Below are 27,954 nucleotides of genomic sequence, written 5' to 3'. Positions count from 1 at the left end.
TACATCTGCTTGCACCCGGTGATAGGTGATCTTTTGTACCGTTTCTTCGGGTGTCTTCATTTGGGTCTGGAGAAAGTTCTTGATTGTTTGCTCGCAGTTCTCTGCCCCTCCCGTCTGCTCCAGCATGCCTGCGAACACCAAATTATCCCTCATGCTACGGGCTTGAAGGTCCAAAACCATCTCCTTGAGAATCTTGTTGTCCTGGGTGATCCACTTCACTCCCTCTTCCAGGGAAGAAACAAGAGTCCCGCAGACGCGTTCTCAGCAGCGAGCCGCTGCACCTGCTCCTGGCTGAATTCCAGAGACTGTCGGAGGTTCTGGAACTCCTGATGTAGAACCTCAAGCAGGTGGAGTCGCCCCTCAAATCCCAGAAGCCGTTTATCTATAGAATTTTATAATTCTAATATGTCCTTACTGGGAGATGAGGCCTCCGGTGAGTCCTGAGGATGGCTCCTCTTGGTCCCTGAAACAGAGTGGATGGAGGCTGTAGGAGAGGCAGGAGAAACAATGCTGCTGATGGTGTTAGACAGCAGCTTGGGGTTCCCTTTGCTCTGGGACACCAGACCAGGTTGGAAAAATAGACAACCCTCGTGTCTCTGACTGCAGAGTTAACGGATGTCAGAAGATCCTTTAGATGCAGCAGATAGACGTGGAGACGGGTTTTCTTCCACAAGTGCTCATTTGTCCTACATTGGTGCTTCAGGCTGTGGATGTTGTCATTAAACCAGGGATAGGGTTCACTGCAGGAACTGATCTGGTTCTTACAGGACAGATGTTGTCCAGGATAGAGAGGCAGTGCTCGTTAAACTGAGAAGTTAAGGAATCTGGGTCGTTATCAGAACAGGGTGGATCAAAAGCAGCAGAAAAATTGCTATCTGTGCTCTCATTAAGAAAACGAGAACTAACCAGATGTCGAGCAGGAGGTGGTGACGTAGAAACTGACAAGTTAAAGAAAATGCAATGGTGATCTGAAATATAAATGTCCTCAGGACAAACACTGTCAACATTTAGACTCCGGGTAAAAACAAGGTCTAGAGTGTGCCCCCTGGTGTGTGTGGGGCCAGAAACATGCTGGGTAAAGCTGAAGGAGTCCATTAGGCTGGAGAAATTCATGGCAAAGTGATCAGATGGATCATCAACGTGGATAATAAAGTCACCAACAATCACCAGTCTGGACAGCTTCACAGTGGAGCATAGAAAGTCACTAAACTCCTGAAGGAAAGAACCGTTTGGACCAGGTGGACGATGAACCACAGCACAGTGAAATGGGTCCTTACGCCCGACTTTAATCAGCTGCAATACAAAGGAAGCAAAGTTACCAGAGGTTGTGGAACTACAAGGAAGATGGTCTCTGAAAACAACAGCTAGGCCTCCACCACAACCAGAACCCCGGGGCTGGCTAAGAAAAGAATAACCACTCGGGCAGAGTTCAATCAGACCAGAATAATCAGATGTTTGCTGCCAAACTTCAGTCAGAAACAGAAAATCCAGGTTTTTAGAGAGAATTAGATATTGAGCAGGAAGGTCTTATTCTTAACAGAGCGGGTGTTCAATAAGGCCATGCTGAGTGAGGTGGAGGAATCAGAAACTACAGAACCAGCTGGAGTTAGTGAACGTAAGTTCGCAGGATTAGATCCATGGTGTTCATAAAAACCACTCATGGAGGGAACAGGATTGAGGATAAACAGACCTTAGAACACTTGAATGGAGAAACTGTGTCACATCACAGCCTGGGGGGAATGTGGAAGTGGTGCTCTGGTCGCCAAACAAAGGAAAATAAGCTAAAAGATCACACTGATGTTTACTAGATAAACCATGCTTTAAGAGAAGTCTTATTCTCTCCTGGGTTCCTGCTCGTGTAACCCCTTTTCCTCCTATGTTTTCTCGCGACCGGATAAACATCGCTGGAGGTGTTTGGGTAGGAATCAGTGTTTGGCTCTGGGCCAGCGCGCTGCTCACATAAACAAACAGGGAGGTAAATCCTCGGTGCATCTTGGGTGATCGCAGATGAACGGAAGGACAAAAGAGTCTGGAAATCATAAGAGATGGTAGCCAGTACACTACCAAGGAGGACCACAGATAGAAGCAAGGCGGAAAGGAGGAGGTTAGTAAATAAAAGTTTGAAAAAGTGTGCTTTTCTGCATCGGAGGACTCCAAAGTGCCTCATCCTAGTGCAGGGGTCGGCAACCTTTTCCCATCAAAGAGGCATTATTACCCGTTTCCAACAGTAAAGAAAACACTGGGAGCCACAGCGGCTGTGGCGTTGTGGGTGGGGCCTACCAGGCCTGAGCAGCTGCCCATTATTTAACGCGGCATACATGTCTCCTTTTAAAACATCTGTAAACTGTTCAGAATATTATACATATGCAAAAATTGCATTTACACTTTCTACAGAATGAAACTTGTCATTAAACATGGTTGAAAAGGTAAGAAAAAGATCCGATCCGTTGATTTGTTTGGCTGTGTCAGGTTGGAGGGAATTAAGGTTATTTAAGCGGTTCAGTTAATAAAGCGGTAGATATGATGTTTCACAAGGTGCTGCTAGAGTTATGTGAAATCTTACTTCTGATTTTACTATTTAAAACATAATAATAATCAACTTCTCCTCCATGTTTGCTCGGAGATGTACGGAGCATCCTGTCCGCTCATTGGTCAGTGAATGAAACCTCCGTTGATTGGTCCTCGTCTGAGCGACAGCGATGAAAAGTTGAAAATACCGTAAATCCTCTAATACAGGCCCGGGCCTGTATTTGACTCAAGCCCATCAAGCTCTAGGCCTTTATTGGAAGGAGGGCCAGAATAAGAGGCAGGCCTCTATTTCTATTTGAGCAAAATGAACTAATGGTTCGCTGGAGTTTTTGACAATTAAAATTGCGCCCACATTTTCAAAGTTAAACACATTTCTTTTAACAACCGTAGTTTCTGCTTCAACCATCTCTCCCCTCCCCCTGCGCAGCGGCCGCAAACTCACTGATGCGCCTGCAGCCTCTCGGAGTTCCTGCTGCTCTAAACCAGGGGCGGATTAAGGACTGAAGAACATCCAGGGCTTAACACACGCGCACGCGCGCACACACACGCGTGACACGCACTTATCAACTTCATATATGTCTTGTACCACATAATTTGTAATCTGAAGCTACATATTAAGCATTTTCAGGGCAGAGTATTGTTCCTGTTAGTGTTTAGTGTGAGATGATAGTAAATATTCCCTTTCTTTCCCCAACAACTTAACCTGATAGTTAGCTAACTTTAGGCAAACCAGCAGCACAACAAATATTTTCAAATAAGACTCACAAACCTGAGTCAACACCAGTCTCATCAAAGCTGGGGTTCTGTTGTACTTTTGGTCTAAAAAACGTCCTTATGTCCATCTTCACATGCGTTTCAGGCAGAGACTGCAGAAGAAGCCGGCTGCTGAAGGGCTTCTTCAGTGGTGGAGGCTCAGGCAGGCTGTATACAAACTACTGCCAGCTGCTCCCTCTCTGTTGGACTTTGGTACTGCATGTTACTTCCGCAATTTAGATCCGGGGCTTTCCATGAACCATCCGGGGCTTCAGCCCATGTAGCCGGGCCTAACACCGCCCCTCCTCTAAACATTAAAATAATTATTTCATTTTCTGTTCCTCACTTCTGATTACCTTCAATGGTGTCTGTTTGTTGCAACCAGCAGGTACAAAAACTAACTTGTTTTTATTTGACTATTTTTCTGTCCTGTCTGTTTATTATCTTCCTTCATCTCCTCTCAATCCTAAAGAGAAACTGCTACCTGGGTTCATATATATTCACCTTATGAGTTACCTTTGAACTGCAGTTCTAAAAGATCTACCAACTGCAAAAACAGCGGAGTGCTCGCTGCTTGGTGGCCGCATCAGTGATCGGTGCGTCACCGGATGACAAGGTGATGCGCCCCGCTCCACAGCAGCGAAACACATCAGGCGCAAATAAAAGACAGAAAACATTAAAGGAAATGAACCGACATGAACGATCGGGTGTCAGTACCGACGCTCTGGCACAGCGCATTGCGCCCCCGAGCGCAGGAGCTTGTCACCTGCTGACAGCAGGCTGCTGTCTTTTCCGAGGGCTGCATCTTGCCGGTCATTATCACGTGACAGCGACTAGTCGATGACAGGCATAAAAAGTCACTATAGTGAAGTCGACTAGTTCATACAACCCCTATTGCTCCCCAGTGTTCTGCAGCGCACGTTCTCTTTGAACTTGATATCAAATTTTCACCTCCTCTTCGTCTCCGCACGGTTAAAGTTACCCTTGCGGTCTATCACTGGCAAATCAAAAGTGAGACGATGACACAACCGCCCCCGTACTTGCTTGTTACCACATTCCACCCGGCCACAATAAGAGACCGGCCATTATTCACCTCCGCCGACTCCGACACCGGCAAAAATTGGAGACCCGGCCGTTAATTGAATACAGGCCTGTATTAGAGGATTTACGGTATTTCAAATTCTGGGATCGCGTCGCTGGGTCGCCTGTGCACGACACGTGCACGAGCGCAAAATTTGACACGCACGTTTTTCGCGTTTCGCTTGGTAGGAGGGAGACCCGCGATTATTGTTTTGTTGCGCATGTCTCATTGAAAATGAATGGAGGAGAGGCGATGTCGCCTCCCGTGTGTCGAGCCCGTTATAATTCCGACCAGATACGGAGACAGAGGTGAAAGAGAAAGGAAGAAACGGGGGAGACTCTTGTTCATCAATCATTGGTATGTTTTTATTTACAAGGCAGTGTTTGGATTGTTACCTCCTTATATTTGCACATTAATCACACGAAAAAATGTTGATTCCTATTCTTTAAGGTCTAACGATCAGTTGCTACTTTCTGTTCCTTTTGCTCGCACACAGTTAGGAAAGAAAGCCTTCGCCTGCTCTGCTCCTTCTGCTTGGAACCAGCTGCAGAAAACCTGGAAAATGACTGAGCAGGTTTCACTACATGCCTTTAAAACCAAACTGAAAGCTTCAGAGACTGCATTAGTAACTTGTAACTGCTTTTAATGATTGAGTGTTTTTATCATTGTCCTTAAGTTTTAACAGTTTTTATTTTTTGCTGCCTCTTGGCCAGGACACCCTTGTAAAAGAGGTTCTTAACCTCAATGGGTCTCTATCCTGGTTAAATAAAAAAAATGAACAAGAGTCTGCTTCTAGACCTGCAGAAAGAGAAAAACAACACAACAATACACCAGGAGCAAGCTATCACTGCATCAACTTGATGAGGAAATATAAAATCAACATTGATTTACTGAACAATCACACGATAATAAATCACAGTGCATTTACTGTCAACCACGGCCTTAAGACATGTGTTGAACGTGCCCAAGTCCATACTTATGAGAGTACCTGTGTGTGTACATGCGCTTGTATATGTAAGGTTTCTCTATAGGAGCGTCCAATAGAGAGTGTGAGGGGCCACAGATCTGCCCCCCCCCCCCCCCCCCCCCCCAAAGATGTGTAGGAGATGGAGGGAGCTCCAAGTCCCAGAGATCCAGGAGCAGTTAATATGAACTTCTTTCATTTTGGGTAAAAGAAGAAACGATAAGATTTGGTTCTGATATTGAAGATCAAATTTTCCATAAACATTCCAAATGTTTGTTTTTTGCCTGACTGGAAGGGGACAAAACCTCCTTTTCACTTTTAATCTCAACATTTTATTGTTGATTCTGCGGTCTGTAAAATGGTTCTGAATGATATTAAAACAAGTGATAAAATTACTTGCATGTTCTGTCCAAATATCAGCACACATCAGCACCGTCAACAGTTAACAATATTTACCAACAGACGTTATTAACTGTGAACTAAAAGCTGCTAAAACCAAAACAGTTTTCATTTGTGAAAGTACAATATGAAGGCTCTCCCCAGGAGGAAAGCCAGTGATTATAAATGTGAAGCAGCTGCTGCTGCTGGAGTCAGAAGGTCCTCTGCTGGTTGGCTCTGGTGTTTGTGGCTCTGAGTCAGTGTGGGATAATCCAGATTAAACATCACAATTCTGTAAATTCTGCTCATTCCTGAGGTTTTACTTCAACAAACCACTCTGACTCCTGTTTCTAGTCCTCCATGCAGGCCCAGGAGGTTCTGGAGGAGCCATTGGCCCGCTCTGCTTCCCCCTCCCTGCTGATGGCCACCGTGGGTCAGAGAGTTCTCAGCCGGCTGGACGACGGGTCAGGGTGCACCAGCCCAGAGCAGGTTGTGGCGCTGTGGACCGAGGAGGGCATCCATAACAGCCGAGAGATCTTGCAGGTGAGTTTGGACCACAAGTTCTGGTCCTGCATGTCTGAGACTGAATGGTTGGGGGGGTAGTCTAACCTAATGTGGGACAACATGAAATTCTAATGCAGCAAAGTGAAGTAAAGCATTAGTAGAAAGAAGGTGTGATGTCTGAATTCAGGCCGGTTTCTCTCCCATTACCACAGCGTACCTCAGGTTCTGAGTAACCCTAGCTAAAAGGATTTTAGATGTCCCCCCCGACTACCACTTACAAGGCATTCCTACGAGAGACCACCACAAATACATGGAATAAACAAATGATCCACACCTTTAATTTAGAAACAAAATGGTATGTATCCTAAAAGGACAACGAACCCTAACCCTAGCCCACACCTAACCAAAACCTCTGACTGAAGTCTCTGAAAACGTCAGATCTAATCTTAGAACACAACCCAGCTCCTCCTCTGTGGGTTTTAGCATGAACCTGTCTAATTACTGGAAGACCTGCTTTTGACCAATGTTCAGACTTTCTGCAGACTCGCCGTGACTCGACTGTGAGTCTGGCTTTGACCCACAAGTCTTTTCTCTGACAGCATTTTTCTAATGGAGCTCATCTCTCTGTCAGCAGTCCTCACATTTTTTTGTCTTGCTGGTTCAGGAGCGCTCCATGCACTCCGGACCTGCCAAGTCCGGACGGAGGAGCACCCAGGATCGCCAGAGTCTAAGCTGTTGGTTGGCCTAATCTTGCTGTTGCCTTAGCAACCCCTAGCTGTGCCGCCTGTGTTGAAGGAGTTCTCTGTGTGACCGGAGGAGATCCAGCTGAAGAAGGGCTGGGTGATGTGGTATTGGTATATTAATGAAAACTGCCCGTACATGCGATAGCGGCAGTTGTCCACTAGATGGGGCTTTGGCAGCATAGTTGCTCCACAGCAAATTTTATTGATAGTATTATTTACCCATATGTGTTGATTGCAAATGACCTGTATTTGTGTAGCACCTTCTTAGGGTTTTACAGCCCCCCAAGGTCCTTTACAACACAATCATTCACCCATTCACACCCTGGTGGTGACGAGCTACGATGTAGCCATGGCTGTCCTGGGGCTCGCTGACTGAGGTGAGGCTGCTGAGCACAGGCACCACTGGTCCCTCCGACCACCACCAGCAGGTAAAGTGGGTTAAGTGTGTTGCCCAAGGACACAACAGCAGCATTCTCTTGTCTAAGCTGGGATTGAACCCGCAACCTTCCGATGGGTTCGTTGAACTGCTATCTCAATAGTTTTTTTTTCTACTTTCTTCTTCCGGCTCTTGGAAAGTACAGACGCTTTTTTTCCTCCTCTCCTCCCTATCTTATCCCAAGGCTCTTTGTCTGTCTCTGGGTGTACGACTCTTCTGCATTTTTTCTGGAAAACTGGAAACTGGAAATTACTAAAATGGACCTGGTCAGTTGGTCACTCACGAGATTGACAAAATTTTTTCAACGATGAAAACGGGAGAGGGGGCTCCCGGGCGCCCCTCTGGGACAGAGCCAGTTGGGCATATCTTGGACTCCTGGAAACAGTGGAACTTGGTCTGCCTGTCTCAGCTGTCTGTAGAGGATTCTGAAGATGTCGGGATATTCATGGTGTTGGTGTCAGGTTTCCTGCTCTTTGGCCTGGGAGGTTACCTGGCTTACTGGAAAATTAACGCGCTGTCGAGGAATATTGGCTCGCTCCCGGAGCTCAGAGATGGATTACACCGCGCTGTAAACCGACAGACTGATATAATTGTCAAGATGAGTCGTAAGCTTGAAACTTTGGCTGAGATTCAGACTCTGGCACAGAAGGTTGATGCCATCAAGGATAGATTTGACGGGTCAGCGCGGATTGGGATAGATTAATTACGCCATTATTGGACTCAGAGGGATTGAGGACCAACGAAACTCTAAGACAGAGAAGAAATTATCTCTGTCTGGCCCCAAAACAATTTCTTATCTGAATCTGGTGCCCTTGAGCCTGTGAGGCTGAAGCAAATACTCCCCCCTCAGAAGAAATGTGGAAAAAGGTAATGCTGTTGTCATGGCAACTGTGTCCCTATCCCAGCCTAGGCGGGACTGCGACCGGAGAAGGCCGATGAATCGTTCCAGGGGTCACTGTGCTCTCTAAATCCTACAACCTCCCCTCCCTGTCCAAACGGAGGTGACGAGCGCCGCTTATCGTGGCTGCATGCACTGACGTGTGGTCCTACCTCCCCACCTAGTGGACACTTATGTTGTGTAATGTCTGAAGTCTGTTGCATTTCTGTCTGAGGTGTTTTTTTGCATGGCAAAGCTGCCCTCCCTGTGGAGGGTAACTCTGAAGTGCCTTTTTTCCTCCACCTGACTCAGTCCTCATGTAAACCCTCTGATCTCTATTAAGGTAGTACGACTCGGGTTGCGAATGACCACCGTCACCAATTCTTGTCATGTGTCTGTGGCCATGTATGTCTGATCTCAGAATTGTGTGTACTGAAACTCTTAATTTCCCCCTGGGATTAATAAAGTATCTTTGAATTAAACTGCAAACAAAATAAGAAGTACTTGAAGTTGTTATGGTTTGCTGAGAAACTGAATAAATACTACAGTAAAACCCTGACCCTGAGAACAGTTGGGATGTGTTGATCTGAAGACCTGCAGGTTAGGGCCTCTGTCATCTGCAGGCTTGTCTTCACAAACCCTAACCCTAAATTCTACTGCCCAGCCCTAAGCGGAAGCTCTGGGGATGGACTCTGACAAACTTTCTGGCTGAAGTAGAACCTGCTCCAGTGGACCATTCATGGAGCTAGAGAGTTTTTCTGGTCGGACCCGTTTATGAACATGAGAGGTTCTGACTCGCAGCAGGAAGGAACATTAGTTTATCTGGCTGTTGGAGTTCTGCCCGGCTGTTCAGGAACATCACACCAGGTCACTCTCAGAACAACCAGATTGTTTTATTCTGTCTCAGCCAAACCACCTTCTTGGGTTCTGCTGGGAAGTCCAAAATGGTTTCAAACCACCAGAACATCAGATTTAAAGACGTTGGGGTATTTCTCGTAGCCAGCTAATCCCAAAACCAGGCTTTCCTGTGAGTTTCCCGTTTTAACTTTCCCTAAATCAGTTCTACTACCGTGGCTAGCCTGAAGCCCCTCCCAGTCACCATGGTAACACATGCTGGAGAACAAACCTGCTCCGTGGCAGGCAAGCAGCTAGGCTAGCTGAAGCTTTGTGAACATGATTGGACGAGAGACAAGTGACATCACCTTTTTCTTGTGGGTGGCTGGCAGCTACGAGGTGGTGAATTAGCGCCACCGCTGGCCCACAGCGGTAGCTGCAGCTTTGTTCCTGATGGCTGAATTATTAACTGTGGAGTTAAAACAGGAGCTCCAACTGGATTTGCATCCTTGTTGTGTTTAATCTTAATTTGCAGCCAGGAGCGTTTGGTTCCACTGATGCCAACATTATTAATAATTATGTATCAGCTTTATTCTGGGATGGACCCGTATCATTAACATGTTAAACTAGCTTACCGCTGCTAACATAATACATGTAACAGGAAATACTTAATTAACCCTAACCAGTGGCTAACATGCTAATACCTGACAGATTGGGTTCTAGTTTTGCCGCGAGCCACTTCTGAGACACGTCAATTTCTGCAGTTGACATCGAGCTAGACAGGAAATCACACACTTTTTTAGTGTAAAATCCTCTGTGATTTTCTAAATAAAAGTACTGCAGCGATGCATTTTCATACATATAAAGCTCACGTGTGACCCAACTGTTTATTGACTCCCGGCATTGTTCCAGAAGTGCAGCTGTGTGTTTTCATAGTTTTAATCCTGGAAGTGGAGAGGAGCAACATCATATATGACATCAAACGGCAATATCATTGTGATTTTCTTCTTTTTGGTTTAATGGCGATTGCATAAACAAACTGTGACCTGAAGTCTGGAGGGGTGGTGTGATCTGGTGAGTCCAGCGAGGACGCCGAGCCGCTGCCAAGACTCTCCTGGTGTGAGAAGAACTGCTTTGAAGTTTGCGAGTAAAGCCTAATTTATCCATCTGCGTCAGGACGGACACGCACAAGGCTTTATCCGTCCTTTTGACGGCTCTTCGACGGGCTTGCTTGGACAGACGGAGTTGAGCTCTCTTTTCTAAATATCCATCCGTTGAGAAGGAGAACACAAGCTTGTGATTGGTCAGGATGCTGCTGTCGTCTATAGAGTTGCCATTGCGCCTCAAAAAATAAAGAGAGCCGAGGATGACTAGCAGCAGACACAGAGAAGCTTGTAGAACGCTTCATGGAAAAACTCATAAAAATATGAATGTTTTATTTCCCTGTGACTGGAGGAGTGAAGTGGAGGAGGATGAGGGACAAATGTATCCGTGTTAAAAGTCTCTTAAATACAAAAACACAACATAAACACACTATATTGTACTAGCTACATGGCAGGATACCACCGAACAACGCTACGCCCTCTGGTGTCCTGGAGGGGTAGCTTTGCTACACTCCCCAGGAGACAGCGAAGTCTACATGCGTGTCTCTCCCCCCTGGAGCTTATGAAGACGTAGTAAGAATCAGGCTTTAGCCGTTCCGTAGCCATTTTGCACCGCTGATGCTTCCAGTGTGAACCCGGGATAACTCCACCCCTCTTCATGTTTGAAAACAACAGCAAAAGGGGCGTGGCCTGGCAGGCTGAGAAGGTGGTGCTTGGGCAGTGACTGACAGCTGATTTCTTTACTTTATTACTGAGAGGCACAAACTGTCGTGTTCATTTAGGTCTTTCCAATAATTACTGTTACAGAAACAACATAAATGTAGTTTAATGTCCAAAGTGTGAATGTGACGCTTTACAGTGTTTCTTAACCTGTGTGTGTGTGTGTGTGTGTGTGTGTGTGTGTGTGTGTGTGTGTGTGTGTGTGTGTGTGTGTGTGTGTGTGTGTGTGTGTGTGTGTGTGTGTGTCCTACAGACTCTAGACTTCACCCTGGAGGAGCGTCTCAGTCTGTCAGATCTCACGTTGGCGCTGGACAATGAGCTGCTGGTCAGTGGTAACGGGATCCACCAGGTGGCGCTGATCTCCTACAAGAACGAGATCCAGCACCTGCTGTAGGTTCTGCCCTGATGTGACGTGATGTTCTGCCTGTTGGACTGAAACGGAGGTGATGTTCTTGTCCGGTCTGTCTGCAGGGAGATGTCTGAGCGAGCCTGCCGGGAGCGGGACAAGCTGAAGACAGACCTGGACCTGGCAGACCAGAGGAACCTGCAGCTGATCCGAGAGGTGGACGACCACCACACCAACATGGAGACGATGAACGAGAGCAGGATCAGGTTAGACCACTTCATCACAACTCTCCTATTCCAACTATCTTTTCTGGAGCACTAGAGCTTGGTGCTTCTTCTTCAGAGCTGCAGCAGCTGAGTCATTTGTGGTTTGGAATGTGTACAAAGAATTCTGGGAGCCTGAGTTCTCAGTTGGTGTTTCCTAAATTCAAGGTACCTGGCCTAGCAAGGTGATGTCTTGCTAGGCCAGGTGCCTTTCTTATGAGGACACTGTCCTTCCTTGGTCAAAGAAAATGGTTAAATGGAACAGACTTGCATCATGTGACGTGTGAGCCAACGTTAGATTTCATACGTATAAGTTTCAGAATAAAAGTATGAGCCTTTCACTTTAAAGTTACCTTTAGAGTTTAGAATCCTTACTAGAACTTTCAGGGCTCTACATGGTCAAGCTCCTCCCTATATTACTGAACTGTTAAAGCCTTATGCTCCAACCCAAGCCCTCAGGTCCACACACCAGAACCTTCTAGGAGTTCCAAAGACCAAATATAAAAGTCGAGGTGATCACTCCTTCCAGACTTTGGAATGATCTTCCTTCATCCTTACGCAGCATTGACAGTCTAGACACTTTTAATAAACAGCTGAAGACCCTTTTATTTAAAGCTGCTTTTACCAAACTCTTTTGTTTTCTTATTTTAACTCAGATTTGTAATCATCTTTCATCAGTTTTATGGTATTTTATAATTTTATGACTGTTTTCTGATTTTAATCTTTATCTGTTTTAAGATGATTTATCTAGTTTGGATCCATGTGAAGCGCTCTATTAGCCTGGCAAGCCAGACTAAATAAATGTATTATTTAGACTGGCAATGCTCCATTGACGGCTCTCGGTTGTGGGGCGGGATCTACCGTTGTCTTTCAAATGATCTCCGCATGCTACTGGACAATGAATGTGACATACTCACCGCAACAGCTATCAGTAAATGAGGCGGTCCGCAGTTGAAGAAGGAGAAAACACGTAATTTTTTCTAAAAAAAATAATAAAAAAAGCACTTAAATACATCTATCTGCTCCAGATTCTAATGACGCCCAAGTTCTAATAGTCCAAAATTGATGTAAAAGACGCTTCAAGCGAGCTGTCACCATCTTGCTTCACTCTGTTGCATCATCCCACCCACCAGGCATATAGAGTGCTCTGATTGGCCCACAAAGCGGATAAAGCTCTGTGATTTGTTCACTAAGCAGATAGAGCACTATAATTGGCCCACCATTATGGACCAATCACAGCTCTTTATGTGTTTGAAACCCCTCTAGAGAGCTGTGATTGGCCAGCCAGAATGCTGTTGGGGGCTGCAGAGGATCCAGTGGAGCGTTTCAAGACCAGACTTTGCAAAGCAAGAATTTGGTCTAGTTCACTAGGCTAGCGCCCTGTGGTTCTGGCTGTGATGAGTGCTGTATAAATACCAAACTAAATCTGCTACCTGCTAGCCACTGAAGCTGTAGCTACTGTTGGTTAGTAGTTACAGCTTCAGTGGCTAGCAGGTAGCAGCTCGCCACAGTTAACTGCTTTGGATCTCAAAGGCATGTCGGATATCAGTGCCATCGCTACATTTACTTCACGTACATTTAAACTGGATATTTGCCTCCCACTGGCTCCTGATCCACCATCCTTTAGAACATGCAGCGCTGTATTCTGGGAAATGTTTGACCAAGGCCAGGCTACAGGGCAGCTCTCGTGCAGTTACTGATGACGTATCTCCTGGGCAACCGGGGCGAGACCAAGGCGAGGTTTGGTATGTTCTGGTAGCGCAGCAAGGGTTAAATTTAAATGGGTCACGGTGGTTCTGGCTGCAGGGACATGGAGCAGGACTTCCGTGAGCGTCTGATGTCTCTGCGCTGTCAGTCTGTGGAGGAGAGTGAGGTCCTGCTGCGACAGGTGGAGCTGGAACGCCACATATTGATGGAGGAGCTACAGCTGCTCAGGGTGAAGGACACGGAGCTACAGGAGGAGCTGAGCAACATCACACAGGTTTGTTCTCCAGCATGTGTTACCATGGTGACGGGGAGGGGCTTCAGGCTAGCCACGGTGGTGTCTGGATTTTGGGATTAGCTCACTAGGCTGGAACAGCCGTCCGACACCCCGACTGGAGAGTAAACCATACATCAGCACCTAGAACCCCCCAAGGTGCTTTACAACCCATCACACAGTAATGGGTGGTGGTGATCTACATCACACGGCAGCCTGGGGGGAGGGTCGTTTCTCAGGATGACTGGATCATGTGGTCTTCTCAGGAGAAGGTCCGTCTGGAGGAGGAGCTGGATGCTGTGAATGTGAAGCTGAGGGATGCTGAGAGTTCAGTCATCCGTCTGCAGGGAGACCTGAAGCAGCTGCTGCAGGACAAGGTGACCCCATCAGTGTCAGACAGCGCTCCTTCTTTAGTGATTATGGACCAGGTTCACCTGGGTCCAGTTGTGAGTTCTGCTGCTGTGTTACTAACGATACCTGAGCCCGGCCCGGCCCGGGTGGTGTCGGGTTTCTGCTCTAGGTGTAGGTGCTGAATGTTTAATGAAGGTGATGATGATTGGCCGGCTTCAGAACCACTAACAGCTTTCTGTTGGTCACAGTTTGGCAGTTTGGACCCGACCGGCACCTACCTGAGCCACGAGCAGAAGTTCTCTACGATCATCAAAGAGTACGAGCTGCAATGCAGGGTGAGAGAGGGCGCCTCCTCAGATGCATGTGATTGGTCTGTTTGCTAGTGATGTCACACCTCTGAATGTGATGCCTTCAGGAGCTCCAGGACAGAAATGATGAGCTGAGCTCTGAGCTGGATCTGCTGAAGATCCAGAGGAGCAGCAGGAGGTCTGAAAGGTCTGCAGGAAATGATGTCAGCGCCTCAGAACTGAGCTGGAGTCTGCAGCACATCGAGTCAGAATCAGGTGAGATTAGAACCAGCCAGTATCATAAGTGAAGGATTGCCTTCGACTGGCTGAGGAACCCACTTGATGGGGGTGGAAAACAAACCGCTGAAGGGACAGGAGTAATGGGTGTAGCACTACCCAACAGTCCAGGACGTGCCAAACCAGCGGTCATTTTCTGTTTTACCCCTTCTGCTTCACTCCACCACAGCCTTACCTTCTGTTTACTAGACTAGCCAGAGGAATGCTAACACCAAAGGGTGCTGTAGGGGAGGGGAACACGCTTCAGTTATTACTGGTTTCTAAAGGACGTGGTAACTAGCAGGTTGCCTAACCCTAACCCTGCAGCCTAATTCTGGGATGTTGTTGATGGATTTTCTCTAAAAGCTGTAAGAATTTCCCATTGTAAAACCGGTTCAGTCACCTTAGTTCATTGTGGGTAATGCCGGTCTTGCTTCGTTGCTCGGATTCCCTTTTTGATGTGAAGAGAACAATCGCTGCTTCAGGCTAAATCTTTCATGTGCAGTTACACGTTCCTGGCTGAAGGTGGCGCCACCTTCTGCTCCCATATGACCCAAAGCTACAGTCAGTACTGAGCTGAAGGTTTCAGCCTTTAACATGTCAAACTTCAAACCCAACCAACTGGTTTAACGGCACCGCTCTGTACAGGTATATTAGGCCACGCCTACAAAGGGCAGGTGTGTGTCTGAGTTTGTGAAAATCAGCTGAGTCTCACTTTGTTTTGCTGGTTCAATCAGACGATTCAGATATGAAGCAAAGTTCGTCTCCAGCGGTGAGGAAAAGACTGCAGCCTGTCGATAAAATCGGTGAGACACACACACACACACACACACACACACACACACACACACACACACACACACACACACACACACACACCAGCACTAGTGGCTAGTCGAAATCAGTGCTTCTCAAACAGTGGGGCACGCCCCTTAGCATGCTAACCATGGCATGACCACACTCGTGTCAAGATGCAGCTGTCAGTCCAACGCCACTAACATCTGGACTGGGGACCTCCAGACTGAACCATACCCTTGTCCATGTGTCCTAAGCTCTGTCCTCATTGGACGATATCTCCGTTCCCGCGGTCAGCATCCAGACTGAGCTGGCTGTGGAGCAGCTGAAGGAGAAACACCAGCAGGAGGTGCAGCAGCTCAACATCCAGCTGGAGACTCAGGTAACACATGGACTCACCTACAGACACCTTAGGTCTGCAGAAGAGCTTCATCTGATGCTCCTCTTCCTCAGATCAATTATTATGAAAGGCAGCTGGACATGATGAAGCAAAGCATGGAGGTGGAGAGGAAGGACATCTCTCAGGCCTTCAAGGTGAGGAGATGAAACACCCAAACTCCAGTTTCTTTCCTGCAAATGAAGTTTTTTCTCATGATTTTGTTGCAGCTGGAGATCAGCGAGCTGGAGGAGCAGAAGAGTCGTGCAGAGCAGCAGGTGAAGCAGCTGAAGGGGACCGTGGACAAACTGCAGACTCAGATTCAACAGGGAGCTGGAGGAGGGGCGAGGAGCATGGAGCAGGAGCGCAAGTGAGAAGAAGGGATTTGGCTTGTTGGGATGCTGCCCTGAGTTGTGCCTGTCAGGCTGAGCTCTGCTGTTTTCTCCCAGGATGCACCGGGAGCGGGCCGAGCTGGAGCAGAACTTTGCCAGAGAGATCAGCAATCTGGTTCAGAGGCTGAGTGATGAGAAGGAGCAGCTGGAGGCCGAGCTGAAGCTGAAGATGGACCAAGAAGTGATGCGTGTCAGGTGGGTGGCGACATCACCGCTCCAGGAGCAGGATTCTGGAGGCGTGTCCGGGTTGTTTTAAGTCATTTGTAGCTGTTTAACCCCTGACCTGGAGCTGTCACTCAGGGAGGAGTCACGCCTGCTCCACGCTCAGGTGCAGCAGCAGCAGCACACCCATGCTCAACACCTCCTCCATCAGCTCCAGGAGCAGCTCAGGCTGAGCAGAGAGGAGAAGAAGAGGGTGGAGGAGGAGCTACGCCAGCTGAAGGAGCAGGTCTGTGGTTTACAGGAGCTCTTACGTAGATGTAGTCAGTCAGAGGCCACTTTGGAGGAGGACCTGAAGGCTTCTCAGAGGAGGAGCTTGGAACTGGAGGAGAACAACACCTACCTGGAGTCTCCGGAGGTTCTGAACAAACGTCTGTTCTCTGAGAGGATCAGCATGGAAGAGGAGCTGCAGGATGGCATGAGGCGGGAGGAGGAGCTTCAGGCTCAAGTGGACCAGCTGAAGATGGAGCCAGGTGACCTCAGCGCCTCCCTCAGGTCAGAGCTGGAGAAGCTGCAGGAGGTGCTGAAGAGACTCACAGCTGAAGTGAAGTCTTTAAAGGCTGATCGAGCCCGACTGATCCAGGACCTGAAGGACCAAGCCATGGCTGTGGACGGCCTGCAGCTGCAGCTGACCTCAGTCTCCAAGGAGGTGGACAGGAGGAGGAGCAGTGAAGCCACTTTGCAGGAGGATCTGAAGCAGAAGCAGAACCGGATCTCACAACTCTGGTCCAGTCTGACAGAGGAGAGGGAGGTGGTGACCCGTCTGAGTCAGGAGAACAGCACCTACACATGCCTGCTGGACCAGCTTTCCACCCAGATCATGGAGATGGAGGAGGAGATCTCCTCTCTCCATGAGCAGCTCAAAGGCCTGAGCTCGCAGCTCAATGACACCGCCGACCTGGTTCTGGACCTCCGCAGGCAGCTGAACTCCAAAACGTCTGAACTGGACTGGTTAAGGGCCGACATTGCAGGCAGAGTCTCCTCTGAGACGCAGAACACAGAGCTGGACCGGGTCAGGGAGCAGGTCCTCCTCCTGCAGCAGGCTCTGCAGGACTCTCAGAACCAGCTGAGGACCACCGAGGAGATCTTTGACAGGGAGAAGAGGAAGATGGCTCAGCAGCTGATGGAGCTGGAGAGGCTGGTTCTGGATCTGGAAGACGTGATGGAGCCTGATGCTCCTCATAGGTTTGTGAGATAGAACCAGAGCCCGGTCCAATGGTGACTAACCTCCGCCTGTTAGAACCAGATGAAACTAACTGCATCTTGGTCCGATCCGCAGCATGAGCCAGAATGAATCTCCCACAATGCACCACTGCACCTCTAACTGACTGATCTGAGAGCATGAGTCACATGATCAATAACAACCAATCCTCCGTTAGTCCCACATTCTGTCCTCAGCCTGTCTCTAGTCCATCAAATCCTTCTGATTCTGTATGCAGGAGGAGCAGGTTCTGAGGCCTCGGGTGGACATCAGGTTCTGGGCTGGGCTTTAGACCCTCTGAGTCTCGGTTCTGCCTGCTGGTCTTCTTCCAGCTGTTCTGATCCGTGATGTCACTGGTCCACAGAGGCTGTGATTCTGGATCCTCAGGTCCAATCCGTGTTTCTGACTCATGTTGGTTTGTTGGGCTGCAGGACTCAGCTGGAAGAGGTCCGATTAGAGAACGGAGCTTTGCAGGAGAGGCTGAGGGTTCTGCAGCAGGAAGTCCAGAACTTGGATGATGAAGTTGCCAAGAAAAGGTGAGTGAGCACCGCTGGGAGTTCTGCAGAACCCGGGTCTGGTGGGTCAGGACTAACAGAACAATCCTCAGGTTTTGCGGACCTCGCGGACGCGTCAAGCATGAACCAACCTTTATGAAGAAGAAACCACAGCTTTAAAAAACAACAAATTTAACTTTCATCTGTAAACATGTATGATGGAGGAGTTGAGACCAGATGTTTGTCTCCTGACAGAAGGAGACTGGAGGAGATGGAGAGAGAGCATGAGAGGAGCAGGAAGGAGGAGGAGAGGCTTCAAAAGGAGGTGAGACACTAAAGAGTTCTGATCCTAGACTGACTCAAGATGGAGAAACCCTATAGGACGGGGTCATCTACCTGTAGCTTCAGTCCTGGTCCTGGAGGGCGGGTATGTTTTAGTGGTTTCTCTGCTCCAACACACCAGATTCAGTGGATGAATCACCTGCAGCAGCTCATCAGGCTCTGCAAATGCCTGTTAATCACCTGCTGACTGAGATCAGGGGCCTCAATTATCAAATGTACTTACTCACAGATCTGTGAGTATTTCGTGCGTAGGAACAATTCTACACATAGTTTGGTATTTATCATTTTGTACTTGTGCGTAGAAACGTTCCTGAGCATCTCTGACCGTGCGTACGCACAGCATCTAGTGGCAGAATGGGGAAGCGTAACACCAAAATGTCTCAGTCATCCAGATGTGTTTCTCATCCACTAATGTTATTTATCCAGTATGTAATTATGTCGGTGGAGTAATTGGTGCTAAAACCAATAAAAGACACGTGTGACCGATGGGAATCTGACATTATATCATGACTGATCTGTGTTATTGGAGGATTTACCAGAGCGTGCTCGCTGGAGGGAACGTGTTCTCCCTGAATGCTCTGATCTAACAGGAAATCCTTCTGCTGGGACTGGGACCCTTTGTGGAGCAACAGACAAACCTCACAAATCTGATCCCAGTTCAAATTTTATTTTACAACTAGAGAACCACCCAGAACCACCTCTGCTCCCTGGTCATACACGCAACCAGAGAGGATGACGGCTCAGAAGAGGCTGAGGCTGCTCTTAGACAATATTTCCAACAGAACAACTCCTGAAATGTAAACTAGAACCTGTTCCTCTATGATTTGTCATAATTTTTATTTTTATCTGACAGGAACCTCTCCTCTGTCCCAACCACCTTTATGACCTCTGTTACAACCCGGCTCAGCCAGGGAAAAGAGAAGTAACATTTAATAAAATAACCAGATGTAAAAGGTAAAGGTAATAGATTTATTCAGTGCAGCGCGTTTTCTTCTAAGTTTCACAGAATCCACGGTCCATATACCAAAACAACAGTCTAACACTAACAGAAAATGGGCTTAAAAGAACATGAGTGTAAATTAAGACCGAGCAACCCAGTTTGGGACTCCCTACTAACAAACCCAGAAGCAAACACCATAAACAAGAAGAGAAAAATAAATATCCACACTTCAATGCCTCAGCGGGAGCTAGAGGCAACGGATTGTATTTAACTACAATGCCAAAACTGAACACAAGGGAATAAACACTAAACACTTGATTAAAGCTTGGTTCCTTCTAGAGAAGCCTTCACTACTGATAACAAACACCAGGGCAAGCTGTTTACACACAACCACACAGCTGCCAATGTCCATTGATGAGCTGGGTTCTTAGAAAAGCTGGATCTCTTTTGATTGGATGGGTCATTATCCCTCGGTTCAATGATGATTGGCTGGAGTGTTATTGTAGAGGAGCCCAAGGAATGGTGGATTTGGCAGAGCCAGCTGGAGAAATGCTGTAACTGTAACACAACCTGAAAAAGAAGGAACATAAACCCAACCAAGATAAAATACTCAAGGCCATTGGCCGTAACAACCTCTGTAACATGATTGGTCCTTTTGTTCTTCGGCAGCCAGTGTCTCGATCTCATTGTCAATAAACTTTTCTTTTGGGGGGGGGGGGGGGGGTAACAAGGAATCCCCTCACATGCTGAGGACGTAGAGTGAGCAAATATTGTTAATTTAGGATGTTGCTGTATGTAAATGACGGCGAATGGATACGAGCACCTGGGTACGAGCACCTGGGTACGAGCACCTGGGTACGCACAGGTGGGATTTTTCTTCAGACGAAACGCATGTTTAATAAACTAGTCTTTTGACTGTTCATACGAATATTGTACATGTTGGTCGTAGCAGGGAATATAGGACAGTTTCTATGAGCATTTGATAAATGAGGCCCCAGGTGTGTTAAAGCAGGGCTAAAACCAAAATGTGCTGGATACCGGCCCTCAGGGACCAGGAGTGAGTAGTCCTGCCCTATAGGGTACCTTCAGGCCTGTTACAAGGATAGTGCAAAAATTATCTACTGCTATGTTTTAAATCACACTTTATGATGCCAAAAAAGTGTACTACAGATACTGCCTTGGCTCTAAGGATGCTGACGGAGGAGAACAGAGAAGGTCAGAAGGATGTGTCTGTGTAGATTCAAAGAAAGTGTATGAAGGTGCTCTGAGAGGAGCTGTAGGGAATCAGGTAGTCTGAAGTGCCAGAGAAGTATGTTAGTGGTGCAGAAATGTAAAAGAGCTGTAAGACAGTTGGGGGGGGGGGGGGGGGGAGACAGAAAGAAAACAATCGTTTAATAAGCACCTCTCCAGATAAAAATCACCCAAAAAATTAAAGTATAAAGATTTCTAAAATATGTTTAAAGTGAGAAAAATGTGATAAAAACATAAGTTAAAGAAAGGGAAGGAAAATGAACCGGAGACAGGGAAATCTGTGGATCCTGGAAGGTGGAATCAGAGCAGAACCAAGAGAGGGTGGTGATGAAGGTCTCACCAAAGCCTGAACAGGTGAGTTTAAAGGAAACCACTGAGTCCACTGGTCTCAGGCTCAGGGGGAGAGAGTTCCAGAGTATGGGGCCACAGCAGCAGATGATCTGTCACCTTTGACCTTTAGCCTGGTGCTGCACGACCAGTAGGCTTTCGTCACTGAACCTCAGGGACCTGCTGGGGGTGTAGGGACTGAGAAGATCACCAATGTAAGATGGTGCTTGTCCATGTAAGGCCCTATAGACCAGAACCAGGATCTTGAAATGAACCCTGAAGTTGACTGGCAGCCAGTGAAGCTGGAGGATAAGCGGGGTGATGTGGGTGTGTTTGGAGGACTTGGTCAGAAGACAAGAGGGATGCTGAAGTTGGAGCCACCAGCCAGGAGGCTGAGAAGATGTGGTGAAGGAGGACATGAGGTCAGTTGGTGTGAGGGTAGAGGATGTAGAAGACAGGACTACATGGAGACAGATGATTGGCTGTGGAGACTCAGAGAGACACGCCCTCAGAGAAAGGAGATTTTCTGATGTAGATATGTTCATCTTACATGAAGTTTGGTTAAGCTCAAACCTATTCCAGGTCAATGGTCAGTACTGTGCACATGAACCTGGTAGCCCTTCATACGGCGCAATGATGGTGAAGTAGCTCTCAGCTTCACAAAGGTTGGTGACCCCTGGTGTAAAAGTTCTGGTGGTGGTCCAGAAACCACCTCCAGGCTCCTGAACCCCCTCCTCAGCCTGTTTGTCCTGGTTCCATTTCTTCCTGTAGAACTTTAAATATCGTGAGGAGGTTCTGGATCTCAGCAGCAGGAACCTGCAGCTCAGCAGTGATAACGGTGATCTGAGCGCACATCTCTGCGAAGAGCAAGAATCGGTCCAGATGCTGCAGAAGCACCTGGCTACGGTTTCCAAGGAGCAGCCGGAGGAGGGAGCTACTGTGAGCAGAGCTGTTGGTTTTTAGGAGTTTTAGGAGGTGAAATTTCTTGAGCTGACAGCTGTGGGTGTAGTTTCAGGTGCAGCGGTTGATGGAGGAGAAACTGCAGCAGCAATCAGTGTGGCTACAGCAGCAGGAGGCGAGGCTAAAGGAGCAGCAGCTGCTGGAGAAAGAGCTGATCTCCTGCAAGGAGAAGGTGAAGATCCTTTAGGTGATCTAAAGCAGGATGTCTGCAGGTGTTTGACTCGTTGTTTGTCTTAGCTGAGTTGTCAATCACAGCTGGAGGCAGAGCTTCGCAGTGTAATGGGGAAGCTGCTGAAGGTGGAGGAAGAGAAGGACCTTCTACAAAGAGATGCCAAGGAGCAAAACCACAAGGTCAGACTTGGGCTGGACAACTGGGTTTAATCAGAATTAACAAGGGTTAATATGGATCCTCCAGTGGGCTTGAATTTCCCCAAACTCAGTTCCATGGACGAGGCTAACCTGAAGCCCCTCCCATTCACCATGGTAACACATGCTGGAGAACACACCTGCTCCGTGTTTGGTGAATATGATTGGATGAGGCATGTGATGATCTCCCCTTTTGCAATAGCACCACCACTGGCCCACAGCGGTAGCAGCAGCTGCAGCTTTGTTCTTTTTTTTTTTCATTGTAATTTTATTTAATGTTTAAGATCACAGGGCTAACATCAACATTGTCTTCTTAAAGAGCAAGTCACCCCCTACCAGAGTCTTATGCCCCTCCCACGCCCTGTTTGAAAAATGCAACAAATGCTGTTTCCTGGCAGACCAAGGGGGCGGAGCCTCTAACAGACACACACACACACACACACAGGTTCACAAAGGCATTGTGACATCTTAATGCACCAGCTAAGAAGAAAAGATCTTTTCTACAGCGCCTCTCAAGATAAAAATCACGAGGCGCTTCATGAAAACTAAAAATGTAAAATATAAAAAATTTAGAAAATGATCAAAAATATATTTAAAATGAGCAAAAAATAGACAATTGTGATTTAAAAAATGTAAAGAAAGAGAAAGGATGAATAAGAAAGAGGGAAATCTGTGGATCCTGAGGAAGGTGGAATAGGTGGGGAGAACAGAACAAGGAGAGGGTGATGAAGGTCACACCAAAAGCCAGCTTGAACAGGTGAGTTTTCAGCTGCTTTTTAAAGGAGACCACAGAGTCCACTGATCTCAGGCTCAGGGGGAGAGAGGTCCAGAGTCTGGGGGCCACAGCAGTAAAATGATCTGTCACCTTTGGTCTTTAGCCTGGTGCTGCACAACCAGTAGGCTTTGGTCACTGGACCTCAGGGACCTGCTGGGGGTGTAGGGACTAAGAAGATCACCAATGTAAGATGGTGCTTGTCCATGTAAGGCCCTATAGACCAGAACCAGGATCTTGAAATGAACCCTGAAGTTGACTGGCAGCCAGTGAAGCTGGAGGAGAAGCGGGGTGATGTGGGTGTGTTTGGAGGACTTGGTCAGAAGCCGAGCACAGGCATTCTGAACCACCTGTAGACGGTTCAGGGAGGTTCTGCTCAGACACGTGAAAAGAGAGTTACAGTAGTCTAAGCGTGAGGAGATGAAGGTGTGGAGAACTGTCTCAAGTTCAGAGCGAGACAGAGTGGGACTCAGCTTAGCAATGTTCCTGAGATGGAAGAAGGAAGAGCAAACAAGAGAACTGACATGAGAATCCAGGGTGAGAGCTGGGTCAAAGGTCACGCCAAGATTCCTGACAGAAAGTTTGGTGTGAGAAGCAAGCTGACCAAGAGAGTCTCTGACTTTGGGAACCAGCTTGTCTGGGGCACAGACGAGGATCTCAGTCTTATCTTCATTCAGCTGAAGAAAGCTCCCAGCCATCCAGGCTTTGATAGAGTCTAAGCAGGTGTTTAACAGCTGCAGCTTAGACATCTCATGGGGCTTAAAGGAGATGTACAGTTGGATGTCATCTGCATAAAGATGGTAGGAGATTCCTTTGAAGGAGCTCAGGATGTGCTGAAGAGGAAGCAGATAGAGGAGGAAGAGCAGAGGCCCCAGCACAGAACCTTATGGGACACCATGGGTAAGAGAGGTGGTGGAGGACCTAAACTTGGAGACGGCCACAGAAAAGGAGCGCTCAGACAGATAAGAGAACCACTCCAGAGCAGTTCCTGATAGGCCTACCCAGTCTCTCAGCCTCTCCAGTAGCAGGTGATGGTCAACAGTGTCAAAGGCTGCAGTCAGGTCCAGCAGGACCACAACAGAACATTCTTCTGCATCACTGTTGGTCAGGAGGTCATTAGAGACCCCGTGACACCAAGCTTTCCCAACTGGGGACAATAAAGAGATTTTCTATTCAGGATTAGAAAGATTGTTACCACCCAACCACGCAGCACTCCTGGGACTTGTGCACCCTGAAGCCTGATTCATGCTTCTCCTTTTGCGTCAGTGCAGAGACACGCAACGTCCTTGTGGAGATGCCGGACAGACTAGTACACCCAAAAGACAAAATATCAGCTGGACTTAAATGTGGAGTCATTTACGAAATCCCATGCAAACTCTGCAATAAAACATACATAGGAGAAACCGGACGCCAACTCAACACACGAACAATAGAACATAGAAAGGAGTGTGAGAAAGAGGCAAATCGAAAACACACCAGAGCAGCAAAACAAGAAGCAGAAAGTACAATAAAGAAGTCAGCCGTAACAGATCACTGCATAAGAGAAAATCATATAATGGACTGGGACAACACACGGATCATAAACACCGAACAACAAAAATACAAAAGATGGATTAAAGAAGCAATCGAGATCAGGAGACGTGGATGTGGGACCATGAACAGGGACGATGGAGTTTACACGTTGGACCGTGCATGGGACTGCATCATTGGAGAGGGGAAAGCGGGCGGCAGAGGGCGACAACGTCCTCTGCAGCCTGCAGATAAACGGAGAAGGAAGTGACGCACTACCATCAGCGTCAGCCTGAGGAAGTCTGCAGCCGCAGGCGAAACGTAGTGAAAAACAGGTAACGAAACAGTTTCTGTGTTTTAAAAAGAACAATAGCATGGAATGAGTTACAAGATTATAAAAGTAACTAATTACCAAGAAAAATAACTACTTAGTTACTTTTTTTTCATTAAACAGGGTATCCGCGGGTCCTTAAAGTCTTAAATTTGCTTTTCCAAATTTAAGGCCTTAAAAATCCTTAAAAATGACAAATAATCCTTAAATACAGTTTCCAAATGTCTTAAATGACAAAAGACCCAATAAACAAGATTCTTTTATTTCTATAAAAATTTTGTGAATTTCTAGTAAAGCCTGGTTTATGCTTCTCCGTCAGCTCCGCAAGGGACAGACACGCATGGATTGACGGAAGCGTTTTGCTCTTTTACTTCTCCGTCTCCTGGAGAGTGTTGCAAAGCAATTCCCCGGCAGGACAACAGAGGGCGTAGCGCTGTTCTGTGGTATCCTGTCATGTATCGGTCCAAGATCGTGTGTTTATATTATGTTTTTGTGTATATAAGAGACTTTTAACATGGACATGTTTGTCTCTCATTCTCCCACCTCTTCATGCGCTCCCCACCTCTAAACCCACGTTTCCTGTCATTTCCGTCCACAAATAAAATGCTTGCTGTGCATCTTTTCACTCCTCCAGTCACGGGAGGATGAAACGTTCATATTTTTAGAGTTTTTTCACGAGGTATTCTTCAAGCTTCTCCGTGTCTGCCGCTAGTTATCCTCGGCTCTCTTTGCAATGGTGGCAAATAGCTTAATTAAAATAGCTTGAATTTGGTCAAAGTGGCCTTAAAAAAGGTCTTAAAAAGTCTTAAATTTGGCTCCCCTAAACCTGCAGATACCCTGATTAAAGCGTGCAAGAATTACTACAATAGTGAAATATAAATGACTAATGACTGGAACATAATAAAATGTATGTCCAAATGTTTTTATAAACCTGAATAATTTAAATAAATAAGCACGTAACAGGAGGAACTACTAACAGGAACATTACACTTATCTAGACTATTAAAAGGTTACTGTGTGATATTTAACAAGACCCCAATCAGCTAAAATTTAAAATTGCAAATCGAAACACCTGTAAAGGTTCCCGAGCCTTTAAATGGTCTCTCAGTCTAGTTAAATTACAGAAATAAATGTAATTTAGCACAGTATTCTAATTTTTCCAGCTTCACATAATTGTCTGTTATTAGTAGCATTTCTGTTGCTGGTAATCTAGTAACGGTTACATAAATAAATAAAATCCTTTAAAGTGACACTAGAACAGGCACAAGCCTGATGGAGGACTTACATTTACTAACTTGGGTCAGACCCAACCACAGAAGAGCTGAAGCTGGGTGGTAAACACACACAGGTAGTTCTGATAACACCTGAGCTCCATGACGTCTGAGACTGATGCATCAGCGTTACAGCGGGACTAAAGACATGATCAGGAACAGGTTACAGCTGGATGATCTAGGAAGGTAGAAGATCAGGACGTCTGAGCGGTGAACAGGTGAGCGGACCTTCGGGACTTCCCGCTGTCACTCTAGGGCACGGTTGCAGACCCGCAGATTCCCACCTGCAGCAACAAATCTGCGGGGGGTCTGCAGCCGTAGATATTCAGCACGTCTTCCTCGTTCTTCACGGGTCGTGATGCTCTTGGATGAAAACATCTACCTCTTTAGCTCCTGATCAGCTGATGACAGCTTCAACACACCGCGCTGCTTAACGCACGCATTTCCTTATCAGTAACAGAAACGATTGTTTTGTTAAAAGAAGACGGTAATTAATTAGTTTGCTCGTTACTGAAAGAAATATTTTTTTATTAACGTGGTTATTTTAAACAGCGTTATTCCCATCACTGCTCTGTTGGGTCTACAGCAGGCGGTGACAGTGAGAACACTGAGGGTCTCCGCCCACCCGGCCAATCATCATCGTGTTTGTAAGTGCGTTACCGACACCTCTCTCTCCCTGGCTGCAGCTGAAGTGTGGCGGTCAGAAAGCCGCACACTGTTGCTCAATGTTCGACAAGCACATAGTAACGCACAACCTTCCGTCCCCAGTAACGGTAACGGCGTTGCAACAGTTGGAAAAGTAATTACCGTAAATCCTCTAATACAGGCCCGGGCCTGTATTTGACTCAAGCTCATCAAGCTCCAGGCCTTTATTGGAAGGAGGGCCAGTATTAGAGGCAGGCCTCTATTTCTATTTGAGCAAAATGAACTAATGGTTCGCTGGAGTTTTTGACAATTAAAATTGCGCCCACATTTTCAAAGTTAAACACATTTCTTTTAACAACGGTAGTTTCTGCTTCAGCCCTCTCCCCCCTCCCCCTGCGCAGCGGCTGCAAACTGACTGATGTGCCTGCAGCCTCTCGGAGTTCCTGCTGCTCTAAACATTAAAATAACTATTTCATTTTCTGTTCCTCACTTCTGATTACCTTCAATGGTGTCTGTTTGTTGCAACCACCAGGTACAAAAACTAACTTGTTTTTATTTGACTATTTTTCTGTCCTGCCTGTTTATTATCTTCCTGCATCTCCTCTCAGTCCTAAAGAAAAACTGCTACCAGGGTTCATATATATTCACCTTATGAGTTACCTTTGAACTGCAGTTCTAAAAGAGCTACCGACCGCAAAAACAGTGGAGCGCTCCCTGCTTGGCGGCCGTATCATACAGTCCGAGCAATAAATGCGGAAGTTAGATCCAAACACCCGTTGTGTGGGAGAAGCATCGAAATGAACTGTTTAATCTGCCCATCATTTGTGTTGAGAGATCAGCAGTGTTTGGATCAACAAAGGGCGACTACTTTGACAGTAGAAACTGTATTTATGGCTTATTTTTGTGCATTTAAAGTTCAGCCGCCATTGATAGTTGTTAAAAGTTGTTAAACCTGTGCATATGAAACAAAAAACGCCTTTTGTTTATCGATTTATTGTGAAAAAAGGAAGTTGTGCTTGCTCCTTTTCCTGTTGGGCCGTTGTGATTTCTGTCCATTGACTGCGGAGGTGCTCCGGCGAAAATAGGATCGATTCTATTTTTGCCAGACGCCGGAACAGAGGACGGCGCCGCACTGCCGGAGCATGGCCGCAGTAGTGGAATTGCTCTGATTGACTACAACGGGACCGATTTTGCTCCGGCGTTTGTGTCGGAGCGGAGCGGAGCGGAGGTAGTGGAATTTGCGTCGGAGGACAAGGGGATGCGCGCAGCGCCCCGCTCCACAGCATGCAGCAAAACGCATCAGGCGCAAATAAAAGACAGAAAACATTAAAGGAAATGAA

At 47.0% G+C, this 27,954-nt stretch overlaps 1 protein-coding gene across 8 annotated transcripts in view; it reads left to right on the top strand.

The window, feature by feature from the left end:
- Positions 1-27,954, top strand: part of ninl (ninein-like) — a 100,062-nt gene that overhangs the window by 61,818 nt on the left and 10,290 nt on the right. For 3 of the 8 annotated variants that reach the window (XM_054735117.2, XM_054735115.2, XM_054735114.2), the window contains exons 8-25: positions 6,060-6,248; positions 11,176-11,312; positions 11,394-11,534; positions 13,338-13,512; positions 13,776-13,886; positions 14,109-14,195; positions 14,276-14,423; positions 15,161-15,229; positions 15,476-15,600; positions 15,672-15,752; positions 15,825-15,964; positions 16,044-16,181; positions 16,287-17,390; positions 17,838-17,942; positions 18,156-18,225; positions 21,532-21,699; positions 21,770-21,892; positions 21,958-22,071. In XM_054735117.2, coding sequence (XP_054591092.2) covers positions 6,060-6,248; positions 11,176-11,312; positions 11,394-11,534; positions 13,338-13,512; positions 13,776-13,886; positions 14,109-14,195; positions 14,276-14,423; positions 15,161-15,229; positions 15,476-15,600; positions 15,672-15,752; positions 15,825-15,964; positions 16,044-16,181; positions 16,287-17,390; positions 17,838-17,942; positions 18,156-18,225; positions 21,532-21,699; positions 21,770-21,892; positions 21,958-22,071 — 3,225 coding nt within the window. Of the gene's footprint in view, positions 1-5,903; positions 5,962-6,059; positions 6,249-11,175; positions 11,313-11,393; positions 11,535-13,337; positions 13,513-13,775; positions 13,887-14,108; positions 14,196-14,275; positions 14,424-15,160; positions 15,230-15,475; positions 15,601-15,671; positions 15,753-15,824; positions 15,965-16,043; positions 16,182-16,286; positions 17,391-17,837; positions 17,943-18,155; positions 18,226-21,531; positions 21,700-21,769; positions 21,893-21,957; positions 22,072-27,954 lie in introns of those variants that run through there. The other 5 variants (XM_054735119.2, XM_054735118.2, XM_054735120.2 and 2 more) reach the window with 4 other exon arrangements.

Source organism: Nothobranchius furzeri, chromosome 12 (genome assembly GCF_043380555.1).
Source record: "Nothobranchius furzeri strain GRZ-AD chromosome 12, NfurGRZ-RIMD1, whole genome shotgun sequence".
In the NCBI taxonomy this organism is placed as follows: Eukaryota; Metazoa; Chordata; class Actinopteri; order Cyprinodontiformes; family Nothobranchiidae; genus Nothobranchius; species Nothobranchius furzeri.
Note: the sequence above shows the minus strand (reverse complement) of the source record. Positions and strands in the feature narration are given on the sequence as shown.